Source organism: Amphiura filiformis, chromosome 3, assembly GCF_039555335.1.
Source record: "Amphiura filiformis chromosome 3, Afil_fr2py, whole genome shotgun sequence".
NCBI lineage: Eukaryota > Metazoa > Echinodermata > Ophiuroidea > Amphilepidida > Amphiuridae > Amphiura > Amphiura filiformis.
In genome coordinates, this window is record NC_092630.1 from 54,492,073 (window position 1) to 54,519,819 (window position 27,747).

Consider the following 27,747-nt stretch of genomic DNA (forward strand, 5'->3'; position numbering starts at 1 on the left):
TAAGCAAATCATAATAAAATTAAGCAACATTGAGGTGTGAAAATTTGACTTCATTCATACCCATATGTACGCCCTATGTACGTACATGCGTACAGATTGTCCATTGAAATGCGTGCGAGATTGGCCGTATAACAAATTAGATGTTTGGAAAACCCACACCTACGCACGGTCCATGTTGAAATTGAAATTTTTACGGCGTCACAACGGCTCATGTAACGCGCCAAATTTTTACCACGAATATGTTTCGTGAGCACAATCCAGCTGATGTTGTAACCGAGACTAACAATATTGAATGTCGTTTTGAACGCCTTTTTTTAACACAGAGTCCACGCAGCACGTATGGAAAATCGCCATCTCTCTACTGTTTGAATAATCGCCATCTCTCTACTGTAATTAGCTTAAGGTGGTACGCAGGATCACTCTAAGTGGGAAATGTTAGACATTGTTTTGTATTGTATAAATCTTTTTATTACGGTTTACTTCTAGTTTACAAGTTACTAGATTACAAATTACTAAAATGGGTCGGTGTCTAAAGGTTTATTTCACAGCACGGAATTTAAGGGTACACGTATTGTTGGTCGAAGCAGCCAATTTTCATTATTTAAATGAATATATTATTGAAAAATAACACTTTGATGTTTTGCAAAAGTTCATTCTACAAATCATTTACTTTGTACGTTTTACAAAGGTGTTGTTGGTTTAGCCCTCTTTACAACATAAAACCCAAGAACCACGGGATCTATAAAGTATATCTGTGATATTTGAATTCTTCTACACGCTCGCTATGAAATGATCAATGCATTTTTTGCCAAAAGCCCACTACCATTCGCATAGTCTTGATTCAAGCCCATATCCACCCGGGCCACATACTGTATGTTACGCGTGTGAGTAACAGCCAACGACGGTGATCCGACTCTCTAGCGATGGGGGGTGCTCAAATGTACGTAGTAAAATCAAGCATGAAGATAAAACTGACAGTGCCAATAGCGGTGAGTGATCGCTTCGCTTGCCAATGGTGCGAAATATAAATGATCAGTGCAGAAATTTAGTTGATTTTATCTGCCGTATAAAGCGGCCGGGACTTGAGGAAATTAGCTGGCCATAGTATAATTATTTAGACCGTCTTGAACAAGACTACCATTCGCAAGATGCTGTGAACTACCAAATCGCAACAGTTTAAAATAGTTGCTAACCTTAAACATGGCATCCTGTGACATCCACGAAAGTTACGCTCTAAATGCGGGACGAAAATTGTGTTGAGTCGCTTTTCGTGCATTAATTTGAATCGCATTCGTAGTATTTTCGATAAATATGCGCCTGAAGATGTTACGTATTACGTGTCACGTCATATTTTGCAGAAATTCCAACAATTTTTTTTAATCGACCGACCTAGGTAGGTGTTGGCACCTAAAGGGCAAGTCAACATTTTTTTAGCCTAATCAAAATGACCAATTCGAGACTAAATTTATGGTCGGATTTATTTCCTGATTGCTAGGTTTCATCCATGGTCAATGTTCCCACTTCACGTGTTTCCACATAAAAAACGTCTGCACCTTTCTGTTTCTGTAATATAAAAAGATACATATATAAATATATAGTTTGCAGTGCACATACAATTGGAAACTAAGTTGCTGTCATTCAAATCAATATTTCAAGTCTATCATGTAAAGAGATTTGCTTTTTCCTAAAGGTAAATTCGATAGGCTATCAAAATAAATAGAGCAAAAACGGAAACATATACCTTGACGAGTTTATCTGTATCTTCGAGTCCATCGACTTCATCCATTGATAATTGAAATAGGCATGTCTGACGTAGATTGCATATCAGCCTGGAATCAATCAATTTGGGGTCATTGAATCCTATATGAACGAAAACGTTCAAAATATGACATATTAGTTGTCTTTTGACAGCCTACAGCAGCACTTTTAATTTTTGGCCCCTTTGTGGTCAAAAAACTAACCCCAAAATTTAACATTTTTGCTTATAACTCGAGAACGGTATGTCGCAGGTAGGTCAAACTATTACTACAGAAAGGTGCAGACGTTTTTTATTCTGAGTCCTTGTAATGAGAGGAATAATTTGGTGTGCTTGTTTGTTTAGCCAAATTTGAGCAACTTTGAAATTTGACCACTGTGTTGACCTTTAACCTAGAATATGACCGGAGTGCCGGGAATTATTTTTTGTTAACATATTCTTGAATGTGTTATAGGACCATAAAAGAAAGCTAAAAAGTTGGTTTGGTAAAGTCTTGGGGGGGTCATCAATAAATTCCCGTAGATACCGGACTATATGCTTGTACGACCAGAACGCATAGAGAAGCAAATGGAAATCGGACGAAAGGGCCATGTTCGTGTAAAATTCCTATGAGGCCCCCATCCCAAATCTTCTGCCGGATTGGTGATTTCGCCACCAGATAAAATACTTTTGTATACCATGTATACGGCGGTGCATGTGCGACAAAGGTATAAGATTGCAAATATTATTTCTCCAGCTTCTCTAGCGACGCGTATCATTATAAATACAATGTTTTGATTGTCAAAAAAATTCGAAATCAATACTTACCTGTTAAAAAACTAACAACAATACCGACCACAATCGATATCCCAAAATTAAGAGGCGTGTACCAAAAACGTGAAAGGGCATAAAAATTAGCGATACCGGGTCTGTAGGATAAAGACAGAAGATAATTTAAAAAATGGGGTTCAAAGATTTGATAATGAACGTTAAACCCGACTTCTCGGAATAAATGTTGACAACATCTCGTAGAGAAAATCATTAAAAACACGTATTATGATTAGAACCTGATGAGATGACGGTTCACATATTTTGAAATTTGGGATGAAATATGACTTTGCATTCATGTGTATTGCGCGGGAACAAAATCAACTTGCGCAGAGAAAGGCAAATTTTGCTAAAATCGTTGGTCCCGGTTATGAAATACCATTATTAAGTGTAGGTTTCTAATGCGTATTTCAAGCACCCTGCGCTGGGTTGTAAATGCGAGATTGTACTATAGTTGAGCGTTTTGATGTACCTTTGGTGTAATCTGCTCATGAGTTCGACCGTAAAGTGTAAAGATTTCATTGAGTTGCCACAGCCCCAGGCTTGAAATACTGAGACAGATTTAACCAATTTGTAATGTGCATCTTCTTTTGGCCAGGTTTTGAGCCGTCCTAATTTGGTCTCATTTTAGCGTTAAAATTGCACATTTTGGCGCGCTTTTTAGAAAATGCGCCGCAGTGTTTTCTTCTGTGGCAAAATTGTCTGTAACGGTTTTTGTGGCGACAAACGTAGAGACGATCAACAAAGCTAATCAATACAAACCTTTGTACGACAGGACCAGTAGTAGCTGTTAGTGCAGAAACTAAAGTCTCTGGTGCTGTAAGGTTGATGTAGTCAACGGTAGAAGATAAACACTCTTCAGTAGATAAAGGTAAAAGTTCAATTGGAGTTGGGTAGATTATGGAACCAATGAAGATCCACAGCCCAATAAAGGTAGCAATAAAGAATCCTGCTAAGACACCCTATATATAGTAACAGTATGAGATATTTCAGAGAGAATAGCTTAGGTTATGTGAACATTCACTTCCACATGCCGTCACACCCTCACCTATATACCTCCCCCCCCCCTACCCCCGCTGCCGCCCCCCACACACACACACCACAGTAAAGTGATACATCATGCTGGTTTCAAACTTTGCCGCTCTGATGACGATTTTGGTGTAATGCGCAGTCGCACCAGAAACGCTAGCGGTTACTAGCGGCAAGTCGATATATCAATCACTCCACCGCTTTGCCCAAAGTGGCAGATCGCTAGGAGTTGAATTCAAGTCAACTCGGAAGCGGTGCGTTCAGTTCAGTTCAGTTCAGTTTTATTTTCATCTCAACACACATACATATAAATAACATGATATAGAAAGAAAAATTTTGTAATAAATTAGTAACAATGCAATGCCAAATAATTTACAATTGAGATACCAATATTAATATTACAAAATAATATTTTAATAATGTGGTATGAGAGATGTGGATGCCACAGAAACGCAAAGCGTGCAAAGTTGTGGCACCCATTTGAAGGTTACAGACAAGTCTATAACTTAAATACAAGATTCGATATTTATAAGGTTACAAATTCTATGAATGCCATAGACAGACAACATAAAGTCCGAAAAATCAATGAAGCATAAAATGCGAACTAAAGCAGCGCATGTAAATCCATCATGCAGGAGAAAAGCACTTTAAACATCATCATGTAAATATCCATTGATGAGGTTTTGTTTGAATGTTTTTTTAAATAGAGGCCTTGCATGTGACGTATCATCCCGTAAATATGGCGGACTACTCAAATGCATTCAACAAAAGCATGATTGCAATCTACCGTGACAGTTAGTCTCACACACATAACCCTGCACTACGATCAAATAGGTTGATGACAACATTTGATTGAATGGACTGCACTCCGCCATAACTACGGTGAAGGACACCGGCTCAAATCCTTTGTTTGGAGCCAATCGATAATTTCATGCAGGGTCTCTATACGGTAGGAGACGGGGTGAGTTTAAGGGATTGGTCAAGATCATTCCAGAGGAGAGCACCATGTGTTTTGATGGTGTTGCCAGCAAAAACCGTATTAAATAATTGGATGTGAAAGTCTTTAGAATGTCTGGTATCGTGTGTATGGATGTCGTCATTAGTAGTAAAGAAGTTGTCGTAGAGGTCATTTGGTAGCATTTTGTAATGAAATTTATGCATAAAAATTGCTGTTTGAAATTTGAATATGTCATGGATCTTAAGGGCATTTAATTGGTGGAAAAGTGGGTCAGTGTGGGCGAGCCACAAAGAATTTGTGCACGTCCTAACAACTCGTTTTTGTAGGAGAAAAAGAGAATCCAGATTGGCGTTGTTTTTATCTGCCCAGACAATTGCACAGTAAGTTAAATAGGGAAGCACAAGTGTATTATATAAGGTTTGCAAAGAGGTATGAGAATAGGATACGATTTTTGGCCAAGGCACTGCTGAGCAACATTGGCTTTCAGTCTGAGTCATGCCACTGCCGATCAGCGTCATGCCGCTCCGCTTGCAGAAAAGTGCAAACGATAAAAAGTATGAAACCATGCATTAGAAACTCCCCAAATATCGTCGGCCATTTCACATACTGACGTATTTGCAAAATACGCATTTCGAGAAAATCGAATTTGAAAATTTAGCGATTTTCATTTGCTGCATGATATATCTTGATTAAAACATTATTGTCGATTAATGGTGAGTAATCCTGGTTACGGGCCTGCACACCCGCACCTTACATTAATTTTAAAATTTAAATCTTACCTTTGTGTTAACACATGTGGTATGAAAATACCTAAAGTAAACACACCTAAAATTGGTCCATTGGCTACGCCTAAAAGCCCAAGGAGAATCTACAAATTAACAAAGAAAATAAATTTTCAATGATTTACCATATTATACACAATGTTTATAAGGACTGGCTTTTTACATTCTGTTACAATAACTGACATGCGAACACAACGGGTTTAATACTCACGGCTAAAAGACTTCCGAGTTTTGGCATCAGAAAGCTTATTCCAAGAATTACAACACCAAAGGCAGCAACTACAAGAGGATGATTAATTATCAATTATGTATAGTTGAATAAAAATAAATATGTGTGTTATTTCTTATTTAAGCTGGTCTGGGTGGATCATTTTAATGTCAGCAGTTCTACCGTGATGCTCAGGGTGTAGAGTCACAAGCGCGCATGATAATCGTTTGAATCTTACGAAATCTGTTGCAACGTTTGACGTGTAACTTACCTAAAGCCATGCTTATAACCGTGAAGGTGGTGTCAGACAGAGCAGGCCAGAATGGTTTAATCATGTGCTCCCCAGTTATTGCAGACAGTGAATTAAGTACTGAAGACACGGTGCTAAAATAGTAATATGCAAACAGATAATTCAGTATAGGTGAGTTCGTCGGCTGCATTCCATAGTGGCGTATACATGTAGTGATTTTAGGTCATTTCTTGATAATTGGCATATATATTTTTAATGCGTTCTCTCTCATTTTGCCAAGTCTCAGCAGTCAAAATCAGCTAATTAATAATTATTAGTTAATGTAATTTGGCGTATCGTTACAAAGTGAAATTTTGTGTTTTCCATAGTGGCGTATCTACTATATACGCCACCTATGATGTTACATTCAGGGCGACCTCTGTTGTCGCACACATGGCAAAATAATACAGCAATGTATATAGCAGACTACAACTAATCTTTTCAAAAACCCAACTTGCAAGACCTTTGTTGTTTTAATTTCTGTGATATCATGTAGTTGTGGCAGTTTGTTAACTTATTTGCTATTATTTGCTTTCAAACAAGTCAATGTAAAAAATCAACTTCTTTTCTATATAATTGGCCTGCAGTTTTGATCTCAAACCAACAGAAGGCGCACCACATGTAAACACATGTCAACTCATCTATACTAATGTATAAAGTTCAACATGTTGGATGGATATGTAAATCTTCTTGAAATTTGTATGCTGTAAATCAATTTAACAGGTATGGCACTAAAGGAATATTAACCAATGTACTTCTTCGTTTTCAGCAATGACATATATATATATATATATGGTGATCATACAGGGTGTCCCTGAAAGAACTGTATCGTCGGAAGCTTAATTGTTTGAGCATTTTAACGCCACAACTAAACATAACTTAATAATTGCAAACTGGTATATTTGCCCGTTTTATCAGTACCATTGAGCTGTATATATGTTTGCGAAGTTTACGTTTTCAAAACTTTATTTCTTGCTTTTAGATTATAAAAATGTTGGTAGTGGGAAAATCACATCGGTGCTCAATAGTGTTCTGAAAATATTCAGACTCTAATTTTGTGTGTTAAGTGGAAAATGAACGGTACGTAATGTCACTAAAGCGTATACATTTATGTTTAAAAATCAATGTCATACCTCAAGGCGAGACAACATACACTGGAGATCAACAGTCCCGGAAGTCCTGGTAAATGGTTAAGAGCATCAATGATGAAAAATGGCAATAGCTAAATAATAAAGAAAACCAAGAGATTATCAATACCCAGCAAAAACAAAACGTGTTTAACATCATTAACATTTTGAAATCATTTTAATAATATTGTTGCAGTTTAAAACGTTTAACCCGACATTTAATCTTATTAAAATGTTTTTATCAATATAAAAACCCAAAATGTAACCTGTTTAAAATGTTTTAAAAACGATTTGTGTTTGCTTGGTAAGAGACGATGGGTAATGCAAATTCATACAAAAGTATGATCCTATGTCATCTTACTCTTTGGCAAATCCCGTATTAAATATAGTATGATACAAATATGAACAAAGAGTTAAAAAAAAAAAGCGCAGTGATTTATAATGCCCTACGTCCAGGCACAACGCCTAGACGTTGATCCACAAGCCTCAGCACACTTTACAGGTTGTCGCTGACCACTACGGCCCCACATCATTCCATAAACCACGTCAGTGATGTCAGTGATTACGTCCAACCAACATACATACCGAATATAGAGGACCAAATGCCCCTCTCTCGCCCCCTTGCCTGATTGTTTGGGAGTTTCCCATAATTGCATGATTGCATGGGTTGCATTTCTTACAGTAATTTTCACTATCACAAAATGTATTATCAAATTGAAGGTTCGCATCAACATTGTTACATCTGGATTTAGATTATCATTATCAATAATTATATTTACCCCATCGGGAAATTGCAGACGACCAGATAAATATGGATCACAGTCAGCGTAATAGGCGTAAAGACAAAGACCGGTTAACACGCAAAGAACAGACACAACTATCAACCCAATTCCATACATGAGCAAAGCGCTGAAACATTAAAGATTAAAATGTAAAATTCTGACTCGTTCTGTCAAATATAAACCACTTTAGGAAATGGTTAAGTCAGATGTCAGATGGAAGAAATAAGATACAGCCTACATCTCTAACGTAAGAACTTACCGACAGAGCGCTTAATGCAGCTTAAAAACTATTTTGATAATTGCGAAATATAAAACTCGCTGAAAAAATATAATGATATTATTATGTCTCCTTATTCTCTGCTTGTGTATAATGGTATTCGTAATTCTGGTTTCTCATGTATACCATTATCACCACAAAAAGAAATGGTGCCTTAAGTTCATTGTCAGTGTAAATTGCATCATAGTGCCAGAAACATAACATAGAGGATCATTTAATGTAAGCTTTTCATATTAATTAAGTACTCAAAATGTCTGACTTTACAAGAACAATCAACGGGACAGCCTCCATGCAACGAACTAAACATGCTTAATGTTTTGTATATTAACAAAATAGCATTTTTTCCTCAACAATCCATGTGTATTACAGGGCAAGAATCAATTACTACACTGGAATTTCAGTGAAAATTACAAAGACATTTCACTTATCTTCCAACTTTACAAACGCTTTACACTTTTTTAACGCTAATTACAATTCATTCAGGATATCGATATTGATAAAAAATAAACTTATTTTAATTTTATACATACAAGTGAAAGAATGAAAGGCTTACATATTCGCTGTTTTAAAGTCTTTGCATGACAAAGTCCGCTGGACCTGATATTGCATTATACATTGTGATGGCATCCAACTTATCCAACCAAAGACAGCAGTGTTCCAAAACGTAATATACTTTGACGGATCTAGACTGAATCTGAAAGATATAGTCGAGATTATTTTGTTTTAAATCATAACATACACCCTTTACCTATATGACTAGAGCGGGTTGTTTCTATACGTATCTTGCTATGCTCTTTTACCAATGGATAGCTAATGGGTGTATGGTTTGTGTATTAAGATATCTGTGATATCAAAATAAGTACCAACACTCCATATAAAGTCAATGTGTGTTGGAGTAGCCGTGGTTATTCAACCGTAGTGCAAAGGGGCTCAAAGGATGGTCTCAGGAACAACCAGAGAGCCATTTAGTGGCTTATTTGAGCGGTTTACCTGGTAGATAACTATAAATGAGGATTGTACCAGTAACCACCCTCCCCAATTAGGGTTTAATTTAATATACTGTTAAAATGAGGTAATATGGTATTGGTTTCAACTCTGCAATACCCGACAATTGTTGTAATGTGTGCTTCCCTCTCTTTTTGTGCGTACATAATGTACAGTGTATTGCCCCCGGGGTATGGCCGGATATTGCATAATTTGGTGGTTTGTCCATGAGGAGGACGTCAACATTTGTTAAACAATAGTTGCTTTTAAATATTTTGATGACGCGTTAGCCGTACGTGTATAATAATAATATTAATAATAAAATGGTTGAACAAATTCATCAGGATCGGTAGAGTAAACTCAGTAATTAAAGTTCTTGATATCTGATCCAGAAATTGCACTTACTTTGTGTTACATCACACTTGATGATGAGTGATTCCTACTGGTAACAGACGCTAGATGTATCTCCAGAGTAGGTCTTGGTGTTGCCAGTTGATTTTCCATCTGGGGATTTTCTTGATCCCAGTTCTAGAAATTCATCAAAAATGTGTGAGAGTTGATACTGTCCGTCGTCTCTGTTCATAGTGGTGCCCCTCCTCTTTTTAATTTCTATAGTCTCTTTTATCCAGTGTGTGAATCGTTCTTATTCAGTGCTCCCCATCCAATAACATGGTTCTTGTCGACTACGTGCATGATCTTGCTGACTTGTTAACTGTTGTAAGGGACTCTTTTCTGCTTGCTCTGGTGACTACTGTGCTGTTAACCTTCTTCACTTCTTTTCTGTGTTCCTCAAGCCGAGTACCAAATTTTCTCCCAGTATCCCCTATGTAAGAAAGGTCACAGTTCAAACAGGGGATCTTGTAAACAGTTTGGGTCAAGTTGTTGGGATCCCGTTTGTCTGTCGGGTGGACCAGTTCTCTGAGGAGCGTGTTGTGTGGCTTCATTACGGTTGAGACATTATAATATTTCTTCATCACTCTTGACACCTTTTCAATTACGCCTTTCACATACGGTAGTACGACCATACCTCTGGTGCTCTCATTAATCTTTTTAGCCGATTTCTTTGCCTTGACATTTTGCATCTGGTCTTTGTCTTTTTCAAAGGACCACTTCGGGTAACTGCATGTTTGGAACGCTTCCTGGATTTTCTTTTCTTTCCCAATCTTGTCCTCGTCTTCTGTTAGGATGGTGTCCTTCCTGTTGTATAACGTGCGTATCACTCCCAGTTTCTGATGTAAAGGATGGTGTGGGTAGTTGAGATATTGATCGGTATACTTAGGCTTGCGATAGACTAACAACTTCAATGTTCCATTGTCTTTCTTTACAATTAAAGTGTCCAGAAATGGAAGATAACCTTGCGATTCTTGTTCAAAGGTAAATTTGATGGAGCCTGACTTGTCTACTTGGTTGATGTGGTCTGTGAGCTACTGAACACTATCTATTTGAATAACTTCAAGAACGTCGTCGACATATCGGAGCCATGAGCTTTGGTCTACAATCAAGCGGAGCAGTAGCGATAGCCTGTTGTTCTAAGACTTCCATAAAAATGTTGGTCGCAGTGGGTTTACGGGACGGCCCATCGCCGTACCAAAGAGCTGACGATATATTTTGCCTTTGAAAGTGGTCATTATAAACTCCAGATGATATCTCTATTGTACTCTCTAAGCAAATTTTCCTTCTCTAGTATATTTCTCACAATCTAACACTTGGTCAATTGGCGTGTTGGTAAATAAACTAACCACGTCAGACGAATATCTTCCTCCTCGATGACCACTTTAGCCAGATCTTCAACTAGCTGCTTGGAGTTCTTCACATGATATTGAGTATTGCCGTTTAAACCACCTAGTATATCCGCAAGCCATCTTGGTGTGCTATAACCATTCGTCGCCGTGAACGCAGAGGGGTATTTGGCTTGTGTACTTGTGGCGTAAAATATAAATAGGAACGTTTTCGGCGGACGACGGACAGTAGACGACAGACAGTATCAGGTATCATACATTTTTGCTGGAGATACATCTAGCGTTGCCAGTAGGAATCACTCATCATCAAGTGTTGACAAAGGCAAGAGTGTTCCTGAAATGTACACAAAGTAAGTGCCATTTCTGTGTCAGATATCAAGAACTTTGGCTACTGAATAATACTAAAAGTAAAGAAGGCCACAGAGATTAGCTTAGCCTAAGGCATAATGACACTGATAGTTCTCAGGGTAAGAGGATAATTATTATGTAACAGCATAAAGTGTTTTCTTACTCAAATATTTGAGTCCTTCCTCCTTCGCTACTGATTTCAATAACTTGTGAAAAGCCTCCCACGTGTAGTGATACCATGATGACAACAGAGAGTAAAGTTGCAAAACACAGCGTCATTTGAAAACAGTCTGCCCATAAAACAGCTTTCATTCCGCCCTGAGAATTAATCAAGAATATATTCAAGTTCTAATGAGACACTATGATATGTACATGATAGGACGACCGGGAGCTGGCTCGGATAATAAGAGATACGAGTCTACGACGCCCTTTTAATTGTCTAGAACGAACGTTACGCTTCATCAAACAAAAGGGTCAAAGTGGCCTTATTTGGTAAATAATTTTTAAAAAAACAAAGACCAATTTAAAAAAAAGAGAAAAAAATACAACAACTTTCCCTGGATTAGTGTGCTTAATTAAAAAAGCAGCTTTTTCTATAGTGTGTTATATAATGAATAGTTAATGAGACCAAAAATGATGTTTTTGTGTGATTTTCTCCAAAACTGTTGCTTTAACACAAAATTTGTTTGTGTTGTTTGACCAATTTCCTTTCCAAAATGTATACAATTACATCTTGCATAAATAATGTTGCAGCACACCTTTCTTGTATGAATAATTAAGAATTTGCAGCACTTTTAAGTTGCATTTGTGCACAGTCCCTATGCGCGATGAATGCAGAAATATCTCTAAAGCTGAATTTATACTCGATCGCCGAGTGATTACGATGCACCGCCTTTTGAAAGCCATGGCCAATCGCCGAAATTTGTGATGCATCGCTCGTCGCTTATCACGGTGATAGCGAATGCAGACGACGATTGAAATATTTAAAATGTCTCAAAACATATTATAAGAACCAGTGTTGGAGGACTCGGGACTCGGACTCGACTCGAGTCGGACTCGAGTCCTTTTTCAAGGACTCGGACTCGGACTTGGACTCGGAAGCTAAGGACTTGGACTCGGACTAGGACTCGGAGCCGAGTCCTCCTCGAGTCCGGCAAAATAGAGCATTTTTGGTCATTTATTTTCGTTCATTGTAAACTTCTTCTTATGCTTGATCAATAATCAAATCACATGATTAATTTAAGTAATTTTGCATGCAAATAAATTCAGTTTGTAAATAAAAGTAGGCCTACAAAAAAAATTGTTTCAGTTATATCTTTAATTGGTTAAATGGATTTTAATCATAATCGTTTGTTTTGACTGCTTGGTTAGATGGTAGAATGTACATGAATAATAATAGCTAATAATACCCTGGGGAACTCAAGTTAAATTTTGGTAGGGGTGTGCGGCGCCGAACTTTGGGAACTAAGAACTGATTTGGGGGCAAAATATGGACATTTTTGTGGAGGTCTGTGAACTAAAATTGGGCCATATTATAGGCTTTAAACCTAACAAATTCAAAATGTTTCCAAATTTGAGCTAAAGAGCTACAATTTTCAGAGTGTTAGGCTCAATGAACTGGAGCATGATGCAAATGTGGGTCTCAAGGAACTGCCAGAGAGCATGAAAAAGGGACCCTTGACCGCCGCACATAGCCTACCCGTACCATCTTTACATGTGAGTGACACTCTCGGAATAATACTTCATATAGGCCTACAGCCAGATCCAACACCGTTTGGTTTGGCACCTGAAGTTTGGTAGTGACGTCATATTTTGATTGTCATTGCAACTTTTGCCTCTTTAAAACACAAGCCTAATAAGTTTGGGTGGGGAGTCTGTGATTATACTCTGTTTGCAAGGTAGGCCCTTTGCTACCTAAGGGACTTAGCAAAAATTATGAGCATTGGGGAAGGTAAAATTGTGGGCAAGAACTTTTTTGGCTGATCGAAAGGGGGGTGGAAGCAATTTTTCGCAAGCCGAGAGGGGGGAACAAGCAATTGTGGCACATATGGGTCACCTTTCAAATAAAACGCTCTCAAAATGCTTAGAAAACAGTACGGAAACGCTTACATATTATGCAAATTTGCCTGCTCGCTGCGTTCGCAACATTATATCTAAACCATTTATGGTTTGTAAATTGGGATCCCAAAAAAATGGCATGTGCAAGGGGTGCAAATATTTTGGACAGGCCGGGAGGGGTGCAAGCGATTTTTGGCAGGCCGACAGGGGATAAGCATAGGGTAACTTGGGGCAAATTGGGACACAGGGTAATTTGGGACAGTGATTTCGGAAATACGTTTATACCTTAAAATAGTCACATTTTGCCCATTTTTGCAACAAAATAACTTTGATATAATGTCTATTTATATTTCCAACCGTTTAAAAGTACCATTCTTCATTAAACAGGAACTTCTGAGGGCCGTAAGCTTAACACATCAAAATAAGTATTCCATTTTTTTGTCATGTCTAAGCAGAGGTCACGACTTGTGGCTCAATATCTGAATCAATGGTCCGGATTAGTGTTTCTCAAATTAAAAAATAGCTTCTAAGCTACCCTTTCAATTAAATAAGACAAAATTGTAACTTTTTCTTCGAAAATTATAAGAAAAGCTTTCTTTTAGAAATATGTTAAATTAGAAAATGGGACGCCATTGATTTACTGTGTGCTAACTCAAACTGTCCCATTTTGCCCCAACAAAAAAGTCCCATAGTAAATCAATGGCGTCCCATTTTACCCCAGCTGTCCCATTTTACCCCAGCCTCTGTTACAGAAAAATCTTGCAGTGGGGTAAAATGGGACGCCTTAAAGACACCTTAATAAAATAATGAAGCCGGAAGCCGACCGGCACCAATTTTTGTGAAACGTAAGTCTACTAGACTCTTGGCGATGTACATTTTGTTTTGTAGTGGTCACTTGTCGCAAGTTGCCGGGTATTAGTATTATAGCCGAGTAAAATCTGGTGGGGCAAAATGGGACATTAGGTGGACCAATTTGCCCCACTTCCCCTATCTCTTACAGTTTCACACCTCCCCGAGGGCTCCGCATAATTATTGCACAGCCCCAGAACAATACTAGGCATGCAAGGTGGGACTAGCAAATTGTGTATTTACAAGAAAACAATATAGAACTAAAATTCTGGTTAAGCATGTTAAGTATAGGCCTACATTGATAAAAGTATTGGTCAAAACCCCGGGGCTTGAATTTGATACATAAGGACTCGGACTCGGACTCGGACTCGAACATTGAGGACTCGGACTCGGACTCGGACGCGGACATCACAAATTGGCAAGGACTCGGACTCGGACTTGGACTCGGACACCAAGGACTCGGACTCGGACTCGGACTCGGATGACGAGGACTCGACTACAACACTGATAAGAACATCCATTGCTGTCAATAATTATTGTTTGGAATTAATTCATCATCGAAACTTAGCAAAATGATAGGTCCAGTTGGTTGTAAATGATTCGTTGATGCATTCACGTGTCAAGCGATATCGCTCGAAAGTTGAAAATTGAAACTCGAAAGAAACGTCATTTGTGTCTCAACGATTGGTATCGATTAATCGGCTTGACGCTCTGAAAACAGAAGTAAACACTGAGCATGCGTGAGAATCGCCTTTCTGCAAAAACGATCGAGTATAAATTCAGCTTTAGTCGAATTGTGACCCATTTTTTGCTGAAGCATATGTTGTTTTACCACCGATTGAAGTGAGATAAAGTTAATCTTAAAAGCCTGATTAATTGTTCCACTTCATGGTATAGTTGAAAAATACCACACCGTTTTTCTAGAATTATTCGCTATTCGAGTGTTAAGATTTTCTTGGGACAATCTCCGATTTTACTGCAGTAATAAAAATATCACTTTTTTAATATTGAAATTTGAAACCAAACTAAATATTGAAACCAAACACGATATAACTGGGCAGTGTGTAGGGGCGTAGCCAGCTTGCTGGTCATGTGCAAAATAAAAAAAACCGGCAGCAAAGAGGAAAGATGCAAATTCCCGGTTGCATCACTTTGACCCGTGGAATATATACTTTCAGTGGTTTTATTTTGTGGACAGATTATACATTTATAGTCTTTGAGCTTCCAAAAAAGGACTTTATTTGAACTATGTGTGCCCGTAGCGCGATAAATTTGGCATTTTACACTGATTTTGGCCCATGCTCATGCCTTTGCCTTCCCGATTTTTACTCTTTCCCCTTTCCTTTTTGTCAGGGGGAGGGAACTCCGCCCACCTACCCCACCGCTAGCTACGCTACTGGCGGAGTGGCAAAAAGAAAGTAGCCTACTTTAAAACGTGCAGAGTTTGTAAACGCGGTAAAAGAACATCATCTCGACTTACCAAAAATGTGTAAAATATACATATAGCGATAAGTATCAAAATGCATACATTCAAATCAAGATGTGAAACTGGAAACGAGAAAAAAGAAAACAGATAGTTATAAAAGAATTGTGTTTGTTGTTTATTATTGTATTTGTACCTTTAGTTCATTCAATTCACAAAATCGTGGCTAAGATCAAATTGCAAGTGATTTACAATTTAAATTAGATTTTAGCATTAGATTTAAAATAAATGAAAAAGTCAAGCTCAGGAGAACTGGCAATAAAATAAGGGAGAGAAAAAATCAAAACCATTCGGATACGAATCAGACAATTGTTGTCCTGCTAGGGCACAGCAGATAGGCTGCCCTCTCTCTTTATATAGTTTATTTAATGACCTTGACACATTCGGGGAGACATTTATGTGAGGTGGTGAACGCAAAGACATGTAATCGTGAGTGCGCGCTGGTTAGAATCCGAACGGTTCTGATTTTTTCTCCCCCTTATTATATTGCCGGTTCGGCTGAGCTTTACTTCTTCATTTATTATTATATTTTCTCGGGCATGTATCTTTTGTGATCCCCGCATTTATTATTTAATGTCTCACATTTACTGATGTCCTGCTAGGGCACAGTAGATACGCCGCCCTCTCTCTTTAATATAATTAATTTACATGGCTCTGAGACATATGAGAGATGTTTAATTCGCCGGCAGATCCGCTATGAGCTGTTGTGACGTGTGGTGGTGAACTCAACGTCATGTAATCGTGAGTGCGCGCCGGTTCGAATCCCAACAGTTCTGAATTTTTATCTCCTTATTTAATGCCAGTTCGCCTAAGCTTCACTTCTTCATTTATTAAATATTTTCTCAGGGATGTATCATTTGCGATCTTCGTATTTATTAACTGATGTCCTGCTAGGACACAACAGATAAGCCGTTCTCTCTTTATATAAATACAACTTTACATAATCAAAGCTCACAGTATAAGATATTACAAAAGAAATATAAGTGATATTATATTTCACATATTCCATCAAAATCATGGATTGGTCAAAGGTTACGTTTTGACCAAAACAGGTGTCAAAATGTTCCTTTTGATAACACAATTCAAATAAGGATAGGATTGCTCAATCAGGGATTCATCAACACAGGTCATGATCAATTGGCCTTAATGGTACATGACCTATTTGGCTAGTTACCTAGGTAATGATCTTTATTTCACACTTTATTTCACACAAAAGTTCACACAAGCTTTGGATGGCAAGAGTATGGTGTATATAATCAAAAGCCTGGGAGGAACCCGTCATCACTAAAGCAGCAATGTTGCGTGGGTGTGTCACTGGTGGGTGGAGGCATGTCGCGGTGTGCCTATATTTTGGTGGGAAGGTTGTGTGGGTGATGGTGACTGGGTGTGTGTGACAGGGTAGGAAAACGATTGTAGAGTTGAGGACCGTAATGGAGTTTGAACTTTGTAAGCGAGCTTCCGTCGCAACATATTTATTGCATTTAAGTTTTGATCTAAGTTTAAACAATACATGTCGAATTACCACCAATTTAAAGTGAAATCGCAATAGAGCTTTCTTCCTTTAATTTTAACCTCATTAAAGTCTGTTGTCTTGCTTGAGCCTCTCAATTATAATAATACTTAATTGATTTGTGTTTCTGTATTCGGTTGCATCACATGTAACCAAAAAAAAATAAAGATTTGCTTCCAATAAACAAAAACGGATCAGCCTAGACTGATCTTTTAAACAACTCCACGGGTTAGTCAGTAAGACCATAGCAAAACATTACTTACCTGTTGTTAAGGCTAAACTCGCAGCGTAGGTAACCACACCCGAATGCAATATCTATAAGAAAAAACATGTCGACTTCATTTTACAAAATTGTCAATTTGCACGTTTATATCATCCTCATTATACTGGTTTAATATTATAGAAAAGGTAAAAACCCATTAACATTCAAGACCAAATGAACTAAACGAATGTAGTTACACCTAACATAAAAGTAAAACTGATTGAGATTGTGGAATCGAATACTCACATAAGAGAGGTAGCAAACTACTAGACCGAGATTTCTGGTTGATGGGTTGAAGCGTAATTCTAAATACTTGTCAAGACAAAGAAACAAAAATAATGATTAATTTTAACATTCTGTGTGTGACCAAATTGACAGCCTCGTTTATCCAATCACATTGTGGCATCAGAAGAAAGTTCATAATTATTGTTTTCATAACTCCAGTAAAATTTTAGACCTGAAATTGGTTCTGTTTATATTGTATTGACGAATATGTGATATAGCCTCATCCCCCAATCTACTGCTTTACGGGGTGTTGTGAAACACGTTTTTGCTTCTAATATAACAGCTGTTAAGAACTGTTTAATATGAACATCATCCAAAGTTTAGGATGAAAACGGCAAGACAACCAACTTTTCGGAAGCATAAAAACATCCTTTTTACTTGGTAAAAAACCAAGTAGCACTTGTGTTCCTTGTGATGCTGTTGTACATATTAAAGAGTTTTTAACATTTATTTTCCTTGGTTGTGTACACTGCTTGAATCTTTTTTAGATCAACCAAAGGTTCCCCTGCTGGTCAGTTGGTACTGATTTAGTTTGTTTTAGCTACTATATTGAGTGTGACACGATCTGGTCCATAAAGGCAAAGAATAAGAGAATAGACATCACAAAACTGGATAACTTGAGAACCAAGTATGCTAGACCTTAGGTGTGTTCAGTATATGATAGCATAATGTTTGTATAAGGTAATAATTACAGAAACTCAAAATGCCTTCGTCGTCTTCTTCTTCTTCTTCTTCTTCTTCTTCTTCTTCTTCTTCTTCTTCTTCTTCTTCTTCTTCTTCTTCTTCTTCTTCTTCTTCTTCTTCTTCTTCTTCTTCTTTTTGTTCTTCTTATTATTATTTTTAAGCTAAATAATAAGTACCTCATAAATGCTTATGAACTGGAATCGATAGTAAATGGGGAGGAAACATCTTGCCCCAATCCACGTCCCTATTACACTGGATAATCCTATCCATATTGCCAAACATCCAGTCCGAAAATAAACATCAGCAGTTTGGCCCTGTGTGATAGCGAAATGTGACAGTAGGTCATATACTAATTAGAGTACATAATAACAGCTAACTATCATGTACAGTGATATATATAAATATGGAAAATTTACTGGAAATTTTATTTTTACCCTCAAATCAGGGAAATAATTTACTAGCTGTAATTTTATTGATGGCATCCATGTTAGTTTTCCAAAATATAGACCTGCTTTTGCGAAGAATGTTGATACCAAAAATATTGGGGTCATAATTTTGTGACACCAAAAATATGGTGTGATATAAAATTAACAAGTTAACAAGGGCGGGTGACTCAAAATGTTTGCACACTATGCAGGCATTCTTATAACTGCCCAATTAAAAATGTGTGCACAATCTTTAGTTATATTATTGTGCTTACGTCGACGTCAAAGTTTTTGTGCAGTTTTAATTCCTCAAAGCCACATAGATGGCATGTAACTGTAATGGAATTAGGGACGATTCTGTGGATACATATCAGCCACGTACCATATTGGTAACATAATGCTTTTTGGATCTTAAGGGTCTTTTTATCTTTTTGGTTTCAGTTCCTCTATTGTTCAGAAACGAAAACGCAAGGGATTGTTTGAGTTGATTACCAAATCGTCACTTGCACGCCCCAATTGGGCGATATTTGGTCATTTCATTCTCTCGTTTAGGCGCCAATCGGAACGACTTTTGCGTACTTCTTGGAAACATGAGTAGTATTATATTTCGATTCTGTATTATTTTCGCGTCAATTAAAGCCGTACAACATATCGCGACTTTAGGGCCGTAAATGTAGACACTTCTTTTGTCTAGATTAGCACCAACCCTCTTATCTTGCGTTTTCATGTCAGAAATTAACATAACTCACAAAACCGAAAACAGAAATGCTCTTCGTTCAACCTTTTAGTGAGCAACAAAAGACTAGAATGAAAGGATTGTTCACACGTACCATGCTAACAGTTCAAAATAACAATGAGATCTGAAACCAAAAACTGAAACAGGAACCGAAACCAAAAAAAAAAAAAGACCATAAGCTTTAAAGCTGTATTAGAAAAGGAATTATAATATTCAAATTGGATTTCTAAATAACTGTTGAATAAAAGTTTAAAAACTGTCATTCAACACAAACATATATAGAGATATTTATCTCAATATTTCGATGTGTATAACACACATCCTCGTCAGGAGAGTTCCAATGATGAACTGATAGAGTTGAATGCCCTGCTCTCGACCTTATTATATAATGACGGCAACTCAAGTCCTTGATCATGAAGGGAGCTCAAGTCCATGGTCACGGTTGAACGCTGGAGTGTATAACAATTATATAATGCCCTAATCTGATCAAAGGAAAGGATATCAAAGGTCGAGAGCAGGACATTCAACTCCATCAGTTCATCATTGGAAGCTTCCCACAGTGGAAGCTTCCTGATGACACGGTTGTTTGATGGCATATAAAACATATCATTTTAAACCAAGGTTGAACAATGATGGCGCTATTTATCTTAAATCTTGTGTGCATCATTACAAGGTGTATACACTTGCATAATGGTATTAGAACAGAAAAAAGACTACCAAATTACAAGGGAATTTTCAAAAAACTTTTTATTATTAAATGTAAGGTATAACTCATATTAATTGGCTAATTTAATAAAACATATGTAAATAGCGCCCGCAATTTTTATAGAATAAAAATTACCACCAAAAAGCAGAAAAAGATGAATTATTTGGTACAGAAGCGAAAATCTATGTTAAAAATTGCTACAAAATATATGTGTATAGAGTTTATCAGTGTGATAGCTGTTGGTATTATTCAGGTCTAGAATTGAACATTATAATGTTTTGTTAAAAAAAAATAAAAAATGATCACCTCAAACAACCGTGATGAGGATATGTGTTGTACACATCGAAATATTTAGGTAAATCGCTTGCCCCCCCGTTTTGTTCTACATGTATATAAAATCTTGTGTCCCTCCTTTTGGCCTGCCAAAATCTTTGCCCCAGGGTACAGATAATCATTGCACCACCTTTAAACCTATGATTTACTGATTCTCAGGTTGAACATGATATTCAGAATCAATAAAGTATATCAAATGCAATCAATGGAAAGGAATTAATTACGGCATTCAGATTCTAAAATGTGTTTTTGAACGTTTTTTACATATGTGAGGACTCAACCTTTAGATTGTTAAGTTTTTAGCGGGTTCGTCGTCAGACACGTTTAGAAGGGTCAAGCTTTCGTCAGGAGTAGCTCTGACTTCTTCAGGACAAAGTACCTTGGAATAAGACATGTAGGCCGCCCCTTGCCTACTGGTGGCTCTGAAAAGAGCCGTTCACGGAAGATTGCTTCCTGTCAACAGAGAACAAGCATACATCGCCTGTCTGCTGATGTTAAAGGTTTGGTATGTGGCTCTGAAAAGAGCCGTTCACTGAAGACTGCCCCTTGTCAACAGAGAATAAGATAGCCAACTGGTAGCCAACTGCAAATATGCTTAAGGCTAAAAAGAATTGTGTCATTACAAGATTAGATGTGCTAAATAGTCCTTTTCATGTGAGCAGGATTAGCAAAAGGCATACAAACGAGGGTATGAGATATCAGGAATTATTTTCTGGCCTCTTAACCACAGGGTTGGTGGGATACATTAGCTATTCAAGACACAGGGTATGACTGTAAGGGATGAACTGTGCATATGAGATTCAAGGGTTCAAGAACCATTAATGTTCAGTGCGTGAACAAAAATTGCTGATCATTAGCTGATGTGATAATTGCAAGGTACATTAAGTAGGCCCCAATGGGAGCTATAATGACCTTCATGAAATGCTTATAAAGTATCCCAGAGCAGGGTTTGGGGATACCAAATTTAAATGTGAAAAAGTTCGGAGACCTCCTCGAGACCTGTCTTTTAAGACAAAAGATCACCGGGTAAACGGCTATATTTTGCTATGGGTTGTTTATTTTTTTATAGTATATCTTGTTTACAATATGACCACATTATCATGATTAATACAATGTCATCTTGCTGAAATTGCTATGAAGCGTAAACAAACTAAACTATTACACTGCAAACCATGTTCAAATTAATACAAGCCCGGATGTCTTAAACATGAACTTTGATTTCAAACACCCATTTTTTATTATCATTTTTTTGGCTTTACTTTGAAAAAAAAAATCAATAAAAATGAGAGTGTATTCTATATTATTTGTCTGGTCATCTGAATGGAAAGATTCATTAAAATGTATATTTTATGTTGGTTTATACTTTTGGTCAGATCGGATTAAGTTAAATAAGCAACAACAAACAGCAGCCTCCACGAACAGAAGTGCTTCATCGTCCGAAACAGATATTGCGGAACTAATTCTGGTAGAGGATTCTCGAAACACCCATATACGTAAAGCCAAATTTTCCGTTCTATAAGTGGAAAAATATCCTGTTGTGCGCCCGTGATAAACAAAAACTTTTTTTTCACGAGTGGCCTCTTTCTGAGCTAGATGGGTTTATATTAGTATTAACCAGCGATGAGCAATGGACTGAAATGATAGTACTTATAAGTTATATAATATTTAAAAAACCCGATCCATTTATTGCAAGTGGTTATCGCTAGCGACTTGATTATAAAGCGGTTTTACAGTAAACCCTCTCCGAGATGGTGGAATCGTCGAATGACGTCATTGAACGAACGTTTCGCTCTGGCGTGAATAGAATATAGTATTTGTATAATACTAACTGCGTACACGGGACTGGCCTATTCGCCGACTGCACGGACCTATGACGTCACAATGTTACTCTTTTGCCCATAACTCCATAACCGTACATCATAGATAGATGAAAGTATACTTTTTCTGAACCTTATTACCAGGTCTGAGTAATTTCGAACTTGACCCTATGTGCAAATTTCAATGACCTTTTTCTACTATAATGAGGGTACTGTTAAAATGTCCCCATATCCTAGATTAATTAGCAATAAGTACTATTCGTCTCCCAACTTTAACATGTTTTGCACGACTGTAGTGGATGTAAACTTGAATCAATTGCACTATACATTCCATAGATCTTATAAGTTACTATTATGACTAATAAGACTACCATTACTAAAGGTACATTGCTGAAGTCATCAACCTTCCAAAAAAAAAAGAAATCTTTAACTTGAGAAGGGGATGTGATGAGTATGAACATTCTTTAAAACCATAGTCATGATGACAAACACTTTCTACTTCCTTCATATTTGGATCTTTACCAAACCATACATTCCATAGATCTTACAAGTTAGAAACAAGTGTCATAGAACATCATGACCTTATATGGCTATGAGTAAACTTCTATTAATTATAATATAAGAATCATCCAATGAGAAACCTATATTTAATTTAAATATTCATAAGACCTTGATAACCATGCTTGATAACATTAGCAAATCACTTGTATTTGAGATCACAAAGAATCAACAAATCTAATAAAATACTACAATAGTAATTATATATTGAGTCTGGACTATCATTACAACATCCGTTATGCCTATTATACATTAACAATGGCGGATCAAGAAGTTGAAAGTTGTAGTTCAATAATAATTTGTTAGTTATCAAAGGTTTGTTTCAACTATTTTTGTTTATAGTATATATATGTCTTGAGAAGAGACTTGAAACTTTCTACATTGGTATGGTAGCATTGCGGATATTAATTGGAAGGTTGTTCCACAACCTTGGAGCAGCCACTGAAAAGACTGTCCCAAGCACTTACGTGTTCTTGGAACCACAAGGTTAAGGCCGTGATCAGATCGGGTGGTTACTGAGCCAAGGCGAAACCTTCACCACCAGAAAATTTTTCAGGTACTGGGGACAGAGTCCATTCAATGACGTGTAAACAGAAGGATTTTGAATTTTTATACGATCACAGATGCGAAGCCAGTGGAGGTCAAACAGGAGAGGAGTTGAGTGAGTGAACTTTGGTCGCCGGTAAATCAAATGAGCACATTTTGTTCTGAAGTTTCTGTTGGCGATCAAGGTCTTTCTGAGTTATGCCATTTAGGAGGAGATTGCAATAATCCAGACGCGACAGAATTAATGCTCTCACAATGTTGGTACAAGTGTCAGTGTCAATGAACCTACGAATCCTGCTGATGTTACGGATTTGCCAATTTACAGATTGTCAAAGGTTGGAGACATGTTGAGACATTGACATGCTGCAGTCAAAGGTGACCCCCAAGTTACGGACAGTTGAAGATGGGCAAGGGAGGTAAATAAGGATAATTTACTGGGTGGGCAATTTAATTTATTTTTGCCCTCAAATTGGAGGAAATAATTTACTGGGTGGGCAGCAGTAATTAATGGTATCCAGGCGTTTGAATTTTCGGAAATGTAGACCAGTTTTTGGGCAGAATTTGGATTTGTTGTAAAAAAAGGACTTTATGTCCTAAATGCATCTTATGGATTAAATGCATCTTTTGCCGATATAACCATATTCAGGTATATTGCAAATTTCAAGAAAAAGTGTGTACCGTATGATATTTCAATTTGGACATATAATTATCACTCACCATTACTCCTATAGGTAGGAAAAAACCCAATAAAATTTGATGGGAAGGGTAATATTTTTATTTGGTATTTAGTGAAATAATATTTTGACTTTTACTGTGTAACTTCTTGTCACAGATACACATCAACCACAGATTAAAGAAATATATATTTAATTATACCTGTTTTGGATGAGAGGCATTTTCAAAAATGTGTTGAAATTTGAAAAGAAATTATGATAATCTGTTTAAAACACAAGCAAAACTATATTTCTAAAATATAAAGTATTGCCAAGCCAGTATTTGACCAGGTATTATATTAGTAATTTAAATGTTTACAAGTATTTTCCAGTAATTTCGTTATCAGAGATGTTAATTTTCCTTCTTTTGCCTGAATTCTTTTATAAAGTCAAGATTTCTGCACTTTTAGTTATCTTCAGCCCATATGGGGAACTTATTTGATCCAAATTTATACATTATTTCAGATGTTTTTTCAGGGGTTGGGTTTTTGAGTGGCCCAAAGTGGCATCTCTGTGGTATATGTTGGTATTCCCCGATATTTTCCACCCAAGCAGGTAAATGAATTTACTAGAATTTGGCAATATATGGCCAACCCTGAATTATATTGACCTATTTCCTAGCATTAAAATGTTTATTTTGCCAATTCTTAAAGTATATAACACATACCTTAAAGTTGCACAAAATAATAGAAACCCATGTAGAATCACAGTTGAAAGGTGTAAAAATTAATGAACAAAAAATTACATGTATAAATTTCTTTCAACATTTAAAGTTTAGATTGATTGCAGGAAATTATATTCATAATTATTATTATAATTACCTATTCAATGAATTCTTTCAGGTTTTGTGTGGAAATTACTCAAAATAATATTAATTTTTTTTTTTTTTTACAATTGAGTACTGAGTGATATTTATTCCTACCCATTCTGCCCAAAATATTTGCAGTTTAGAAAAAAACATTTTAATTCTGTGTTTGCTGGGTAGCCAGAAAGTGGCCCTCTACTATGCCATCCAAGTGGAGACTAACATTTTGCAACCAGGAATGATGATGAGCCGAAGAAGTTATGAAAAATCCGGGTTAAGTTTGAGTTTATTCTTATGATCATTCAAAGTGTTATGTCGTCGACACACTGTTTGAGCTTGAAAATTGCACAAGCAGAATCCCCGGGAATGGTGGGATCAACTTCTTTTTAAATTTGGATATTTTCCGCGTATATGTGATATTTGAGTTGATCATATCTAAGTATGTACGACAAGGCATACACATTCTAAATTCGCGTGTGAATGTTAAGGGCTCGGATAGCGACGTTTTGACGTATTTTTGTGGGACCTGATAGCTCATCAGACATATCAAATTTCATTTTTAAAACGAGGAATGTCCTTCTGATATCAAATAATTTATATTTTTTGAAATTCGCGATATAATCATTTTATGGCAAATTAAAAATTGATGTTTGTGAAATTTAACATTCCTGGAAGTAAATTGAATAGATCTAATGATTATGTGCTTTAATTGTATGTAGCTGAGATGAAAAGCCGACAATCAGTTGAACATTTTGACCTTTCATATTGAAGATATAGATTTTTTACCCCAAACCTGAAAAAATTAGGTCTTTTGTGGGGAAATAATCTATATCTGTTCTTAGTCAGATATTGCCTTTATGGCAACTTTGATAAGTATTGTTGTAGATGTATCTTCAATAAGTAATTAAGTATTTAATTATGTATTCTTAAGCTTCAAATCAACCAAATTTCCTCACTTAATATATATTTTTGGTTTCTTTTTTAGGACATAGAGGGATGGGGTAGCCCATAAAAAGGGGGATAAAAAAAATCCGCCCTTTTTCAGAGAGATTGATCAAAATAATTTTGATGTCCGAGGTTCCAACTTTTCCAACCCCCGCCAACATATTTATGAACACTCCCTTATTACCGGTGTTCATGCTGTTGCACATGTAGCATAGTGCAGATATGACAGATAGTTTTACTATTAAATGATAATAATTAAGTTAAACTACGCCCCCCCCCCCCATTTCAAGACTCAATTTCGCAGAAAATGTTAGTTACGATGTTCTTGCACTGACCCGACGGGATGTCTTACCCCCTGGGAGGGGGAGGGGCACTCATGTATAAAAGTTGTAAGCATCCGTGTGAATTGACGTTCAAAAATGACCCTAGGCTAGGATGTCGAAAATTTGTCAAACTAACCCTAAACAAGGATTTTACTCAAATAAAAACACCCTTAGCAAGGAATTGGTTTGAAATTTATCCCTAAACAAGGATAGACATTATAAAAACACCATAAGCGGGAAATTGGTTTGAAATTTGCCCCTAAACAAGGAAAGACACTGCGTGTGTCAGTACAGTAATATCGTTAAGCTTAAAATTGGCCCTGTTGAGTCGGATCCGATTTTAAAAAATCTGGTTAGTAAAATTTCGTGTAGTGAATAACTTGATAAATATAGCACACGATGTCCGTTAATTGGATAATTTTAAAAACTACCCAGGGCGAGGATTGTCCTTAAAAAAACCCACATCTCTAAGTTTTAGTAAAATTAGCGTTTTATGACCCTAATCCGCGCGGATCCCTGTTTTGCTTTTAAAAACCACCCTAAATCCGCGTTTTCTTTTACGCGGATGCTTACAACTTTCATATATGAGTGCCATCGGGTCTTACCTGAATAAATATCCCTGTGACGAAACTGGCTATCAATGACATTGCAACAGGCAAATATCCCATGCTACGACCTGCAAGCAAATACTCAGTTGCTGTCTTTTGCTTACTACCAATGAAGCCATAATATATTCCAATACTTGCCGATAATCCCATCACAAGGCTAAAGACAACCCAGTCATATACAGAAAATATAGGAACAGACGTCATGATGATAAAAGTTGTAAATTAATACAGGTGAAAAATAATAAGTAGGTATATATCGTACACCGACCGAGGTAAACAATGATTCCTGGATTGGATTTTCGTGACGTGGTTTAAAGTTATACTTCGCAAAAATGTAATCCAATCGAAAGCCGAATTTGATGTCAATGTCTTGTGTGTCAAACTTGAGTGCATATTTGGCCCCACGTGTATTTACTTGCCCCTGGGTTTAAGTCAATGTTTTGCATGTACCCTGAATAAAGGGCAAACAAAGTGCATTAGTTGATGAGTTGATATTAGTTTTATGATTCCAATTTAATGCTTTATTATACTTGGATGAATGACAAACTTCATTAACGTAACAAAGCGTCGGCTGTATTCCATAGTGGCGTACAGTGATTTTTGGTCATTTTTTTTTTTAAATTGGCACATAAGTTTTTAATGATGTTCTTTTTCATTTTTCTAAGTCTCATCAGTCATAATTAGCTAATTAATTAGTAATTAATTAAATAAATGTGGCGTATAGTTACAAAGTGACATTTTTTTTTTTCATAGTGGCGTATCGACCATACGCCACGTTTCATACACATTTTATAATTATGAAATATCGGCAAAAATGAAAAACATTGTATGTCATAGTGGCGTACACGTATCGGACCTATACGCCACTATGGAATACAAACGACGAAAAGTAACGCCATAGGGATTAAACGGCGACCGAGGTGGCGTAAGGTTAACGTTAGGTTAGGGTATTGCGTTTTGTTTGTTTTCCATAGTGACGTATAGTTTTGTGCTTTTTATTTTCAGTTTGCCAGCA

General features: G+C 36.8%; 2 protein-coding genes across 2 annotated transcripts in view; both read right to left on the minus strand.

The window, feature by feature from the left end:
* Positions 1 to 415: 415 nt before the first annotated feature.
* Positions 416 to 27,747, minus strand: part of LOC140148752 (sodium-coupled monocarboxylate transporter 1-like) — a 45,729-nt gene continuing 18,397 nt past the window's right edge. The window contains exons 13-16 of the mRNA XM_072170800.1: positions 3,326 to 3,525; positions 2,564 to 2,664; positions 1,742 to 1,860; positions 416 to 1,563 (exon numbers count right to left, since the gene is read on the minus strand). Of these exons, the coding sequence (XP_072026901.1) occupies positions 1,492 to 1,563; positions 1,742 to 1,860; positions 2,564 to 2,664; positions 3,326 to 3,525 (492 nt within the window). The 3' untranslated portion in view covers positions 416 to 1,491. The remainder of the gene's footprint in view (positions 1,564 to 1,741; positions 1,861 to 2,563; positions 2,665 to 3,325; positions 3,526 to 27,747) is intronic.
* On the minus strand, positions 5,326 to 27,028 carry LOC140148766 (sodium-coupled monocarboxylate transporter 1-like). Its single transcript, XM_072170821.1, has 12 exons — positions 26,730 to 27,028; positions 18,394 to 18,531; positions 17,495 to 17,560; positions 17,250 to 17,301; positions 15,474 to 15,541; positions 11,250 to 11,404; positions 8,569 to 8,709; positions 7,736 to 7,865; positions 6,963 to 7,051; positions 5,812 to 5,924; positions 5,544 to 5,611; positions 5,326 to 5,418 (listed from the first exon to the last, which is right to left on the minus strand). Exons 1-12 carry the CDS (start codon positions 26,934 to 26,936, stop codon positions 5,326 to 5,328), a joined length of 1,320 nt encoding a protein of 439 aa, XP_072026922.1. The 5' UTR covers positions 26,937 to 27,028.

Coding starts and splice junctions, on each gene's coding strand:
- LOC140148766 (XM_072170821.1), bottom strand. CDS start 26,936: ATGACGTCTGTTCCTATATTTTCTGTATATGACTGGGTTGTCTTTAGC. Junction 17,561..18,393: donor AGTTCATAAGCATTTATGAG/GTACTTATTATT, acceptor TGTCTTGACAAG/TATTTAGAATTACGCTTCAA. Junction 5,925..6,962: donor GTATGTTGTCTCGCCTTGAG/GTATGACATTGA, acceptor TTACTATTTTAG/CACCGTGTCTTCAGTACTTA.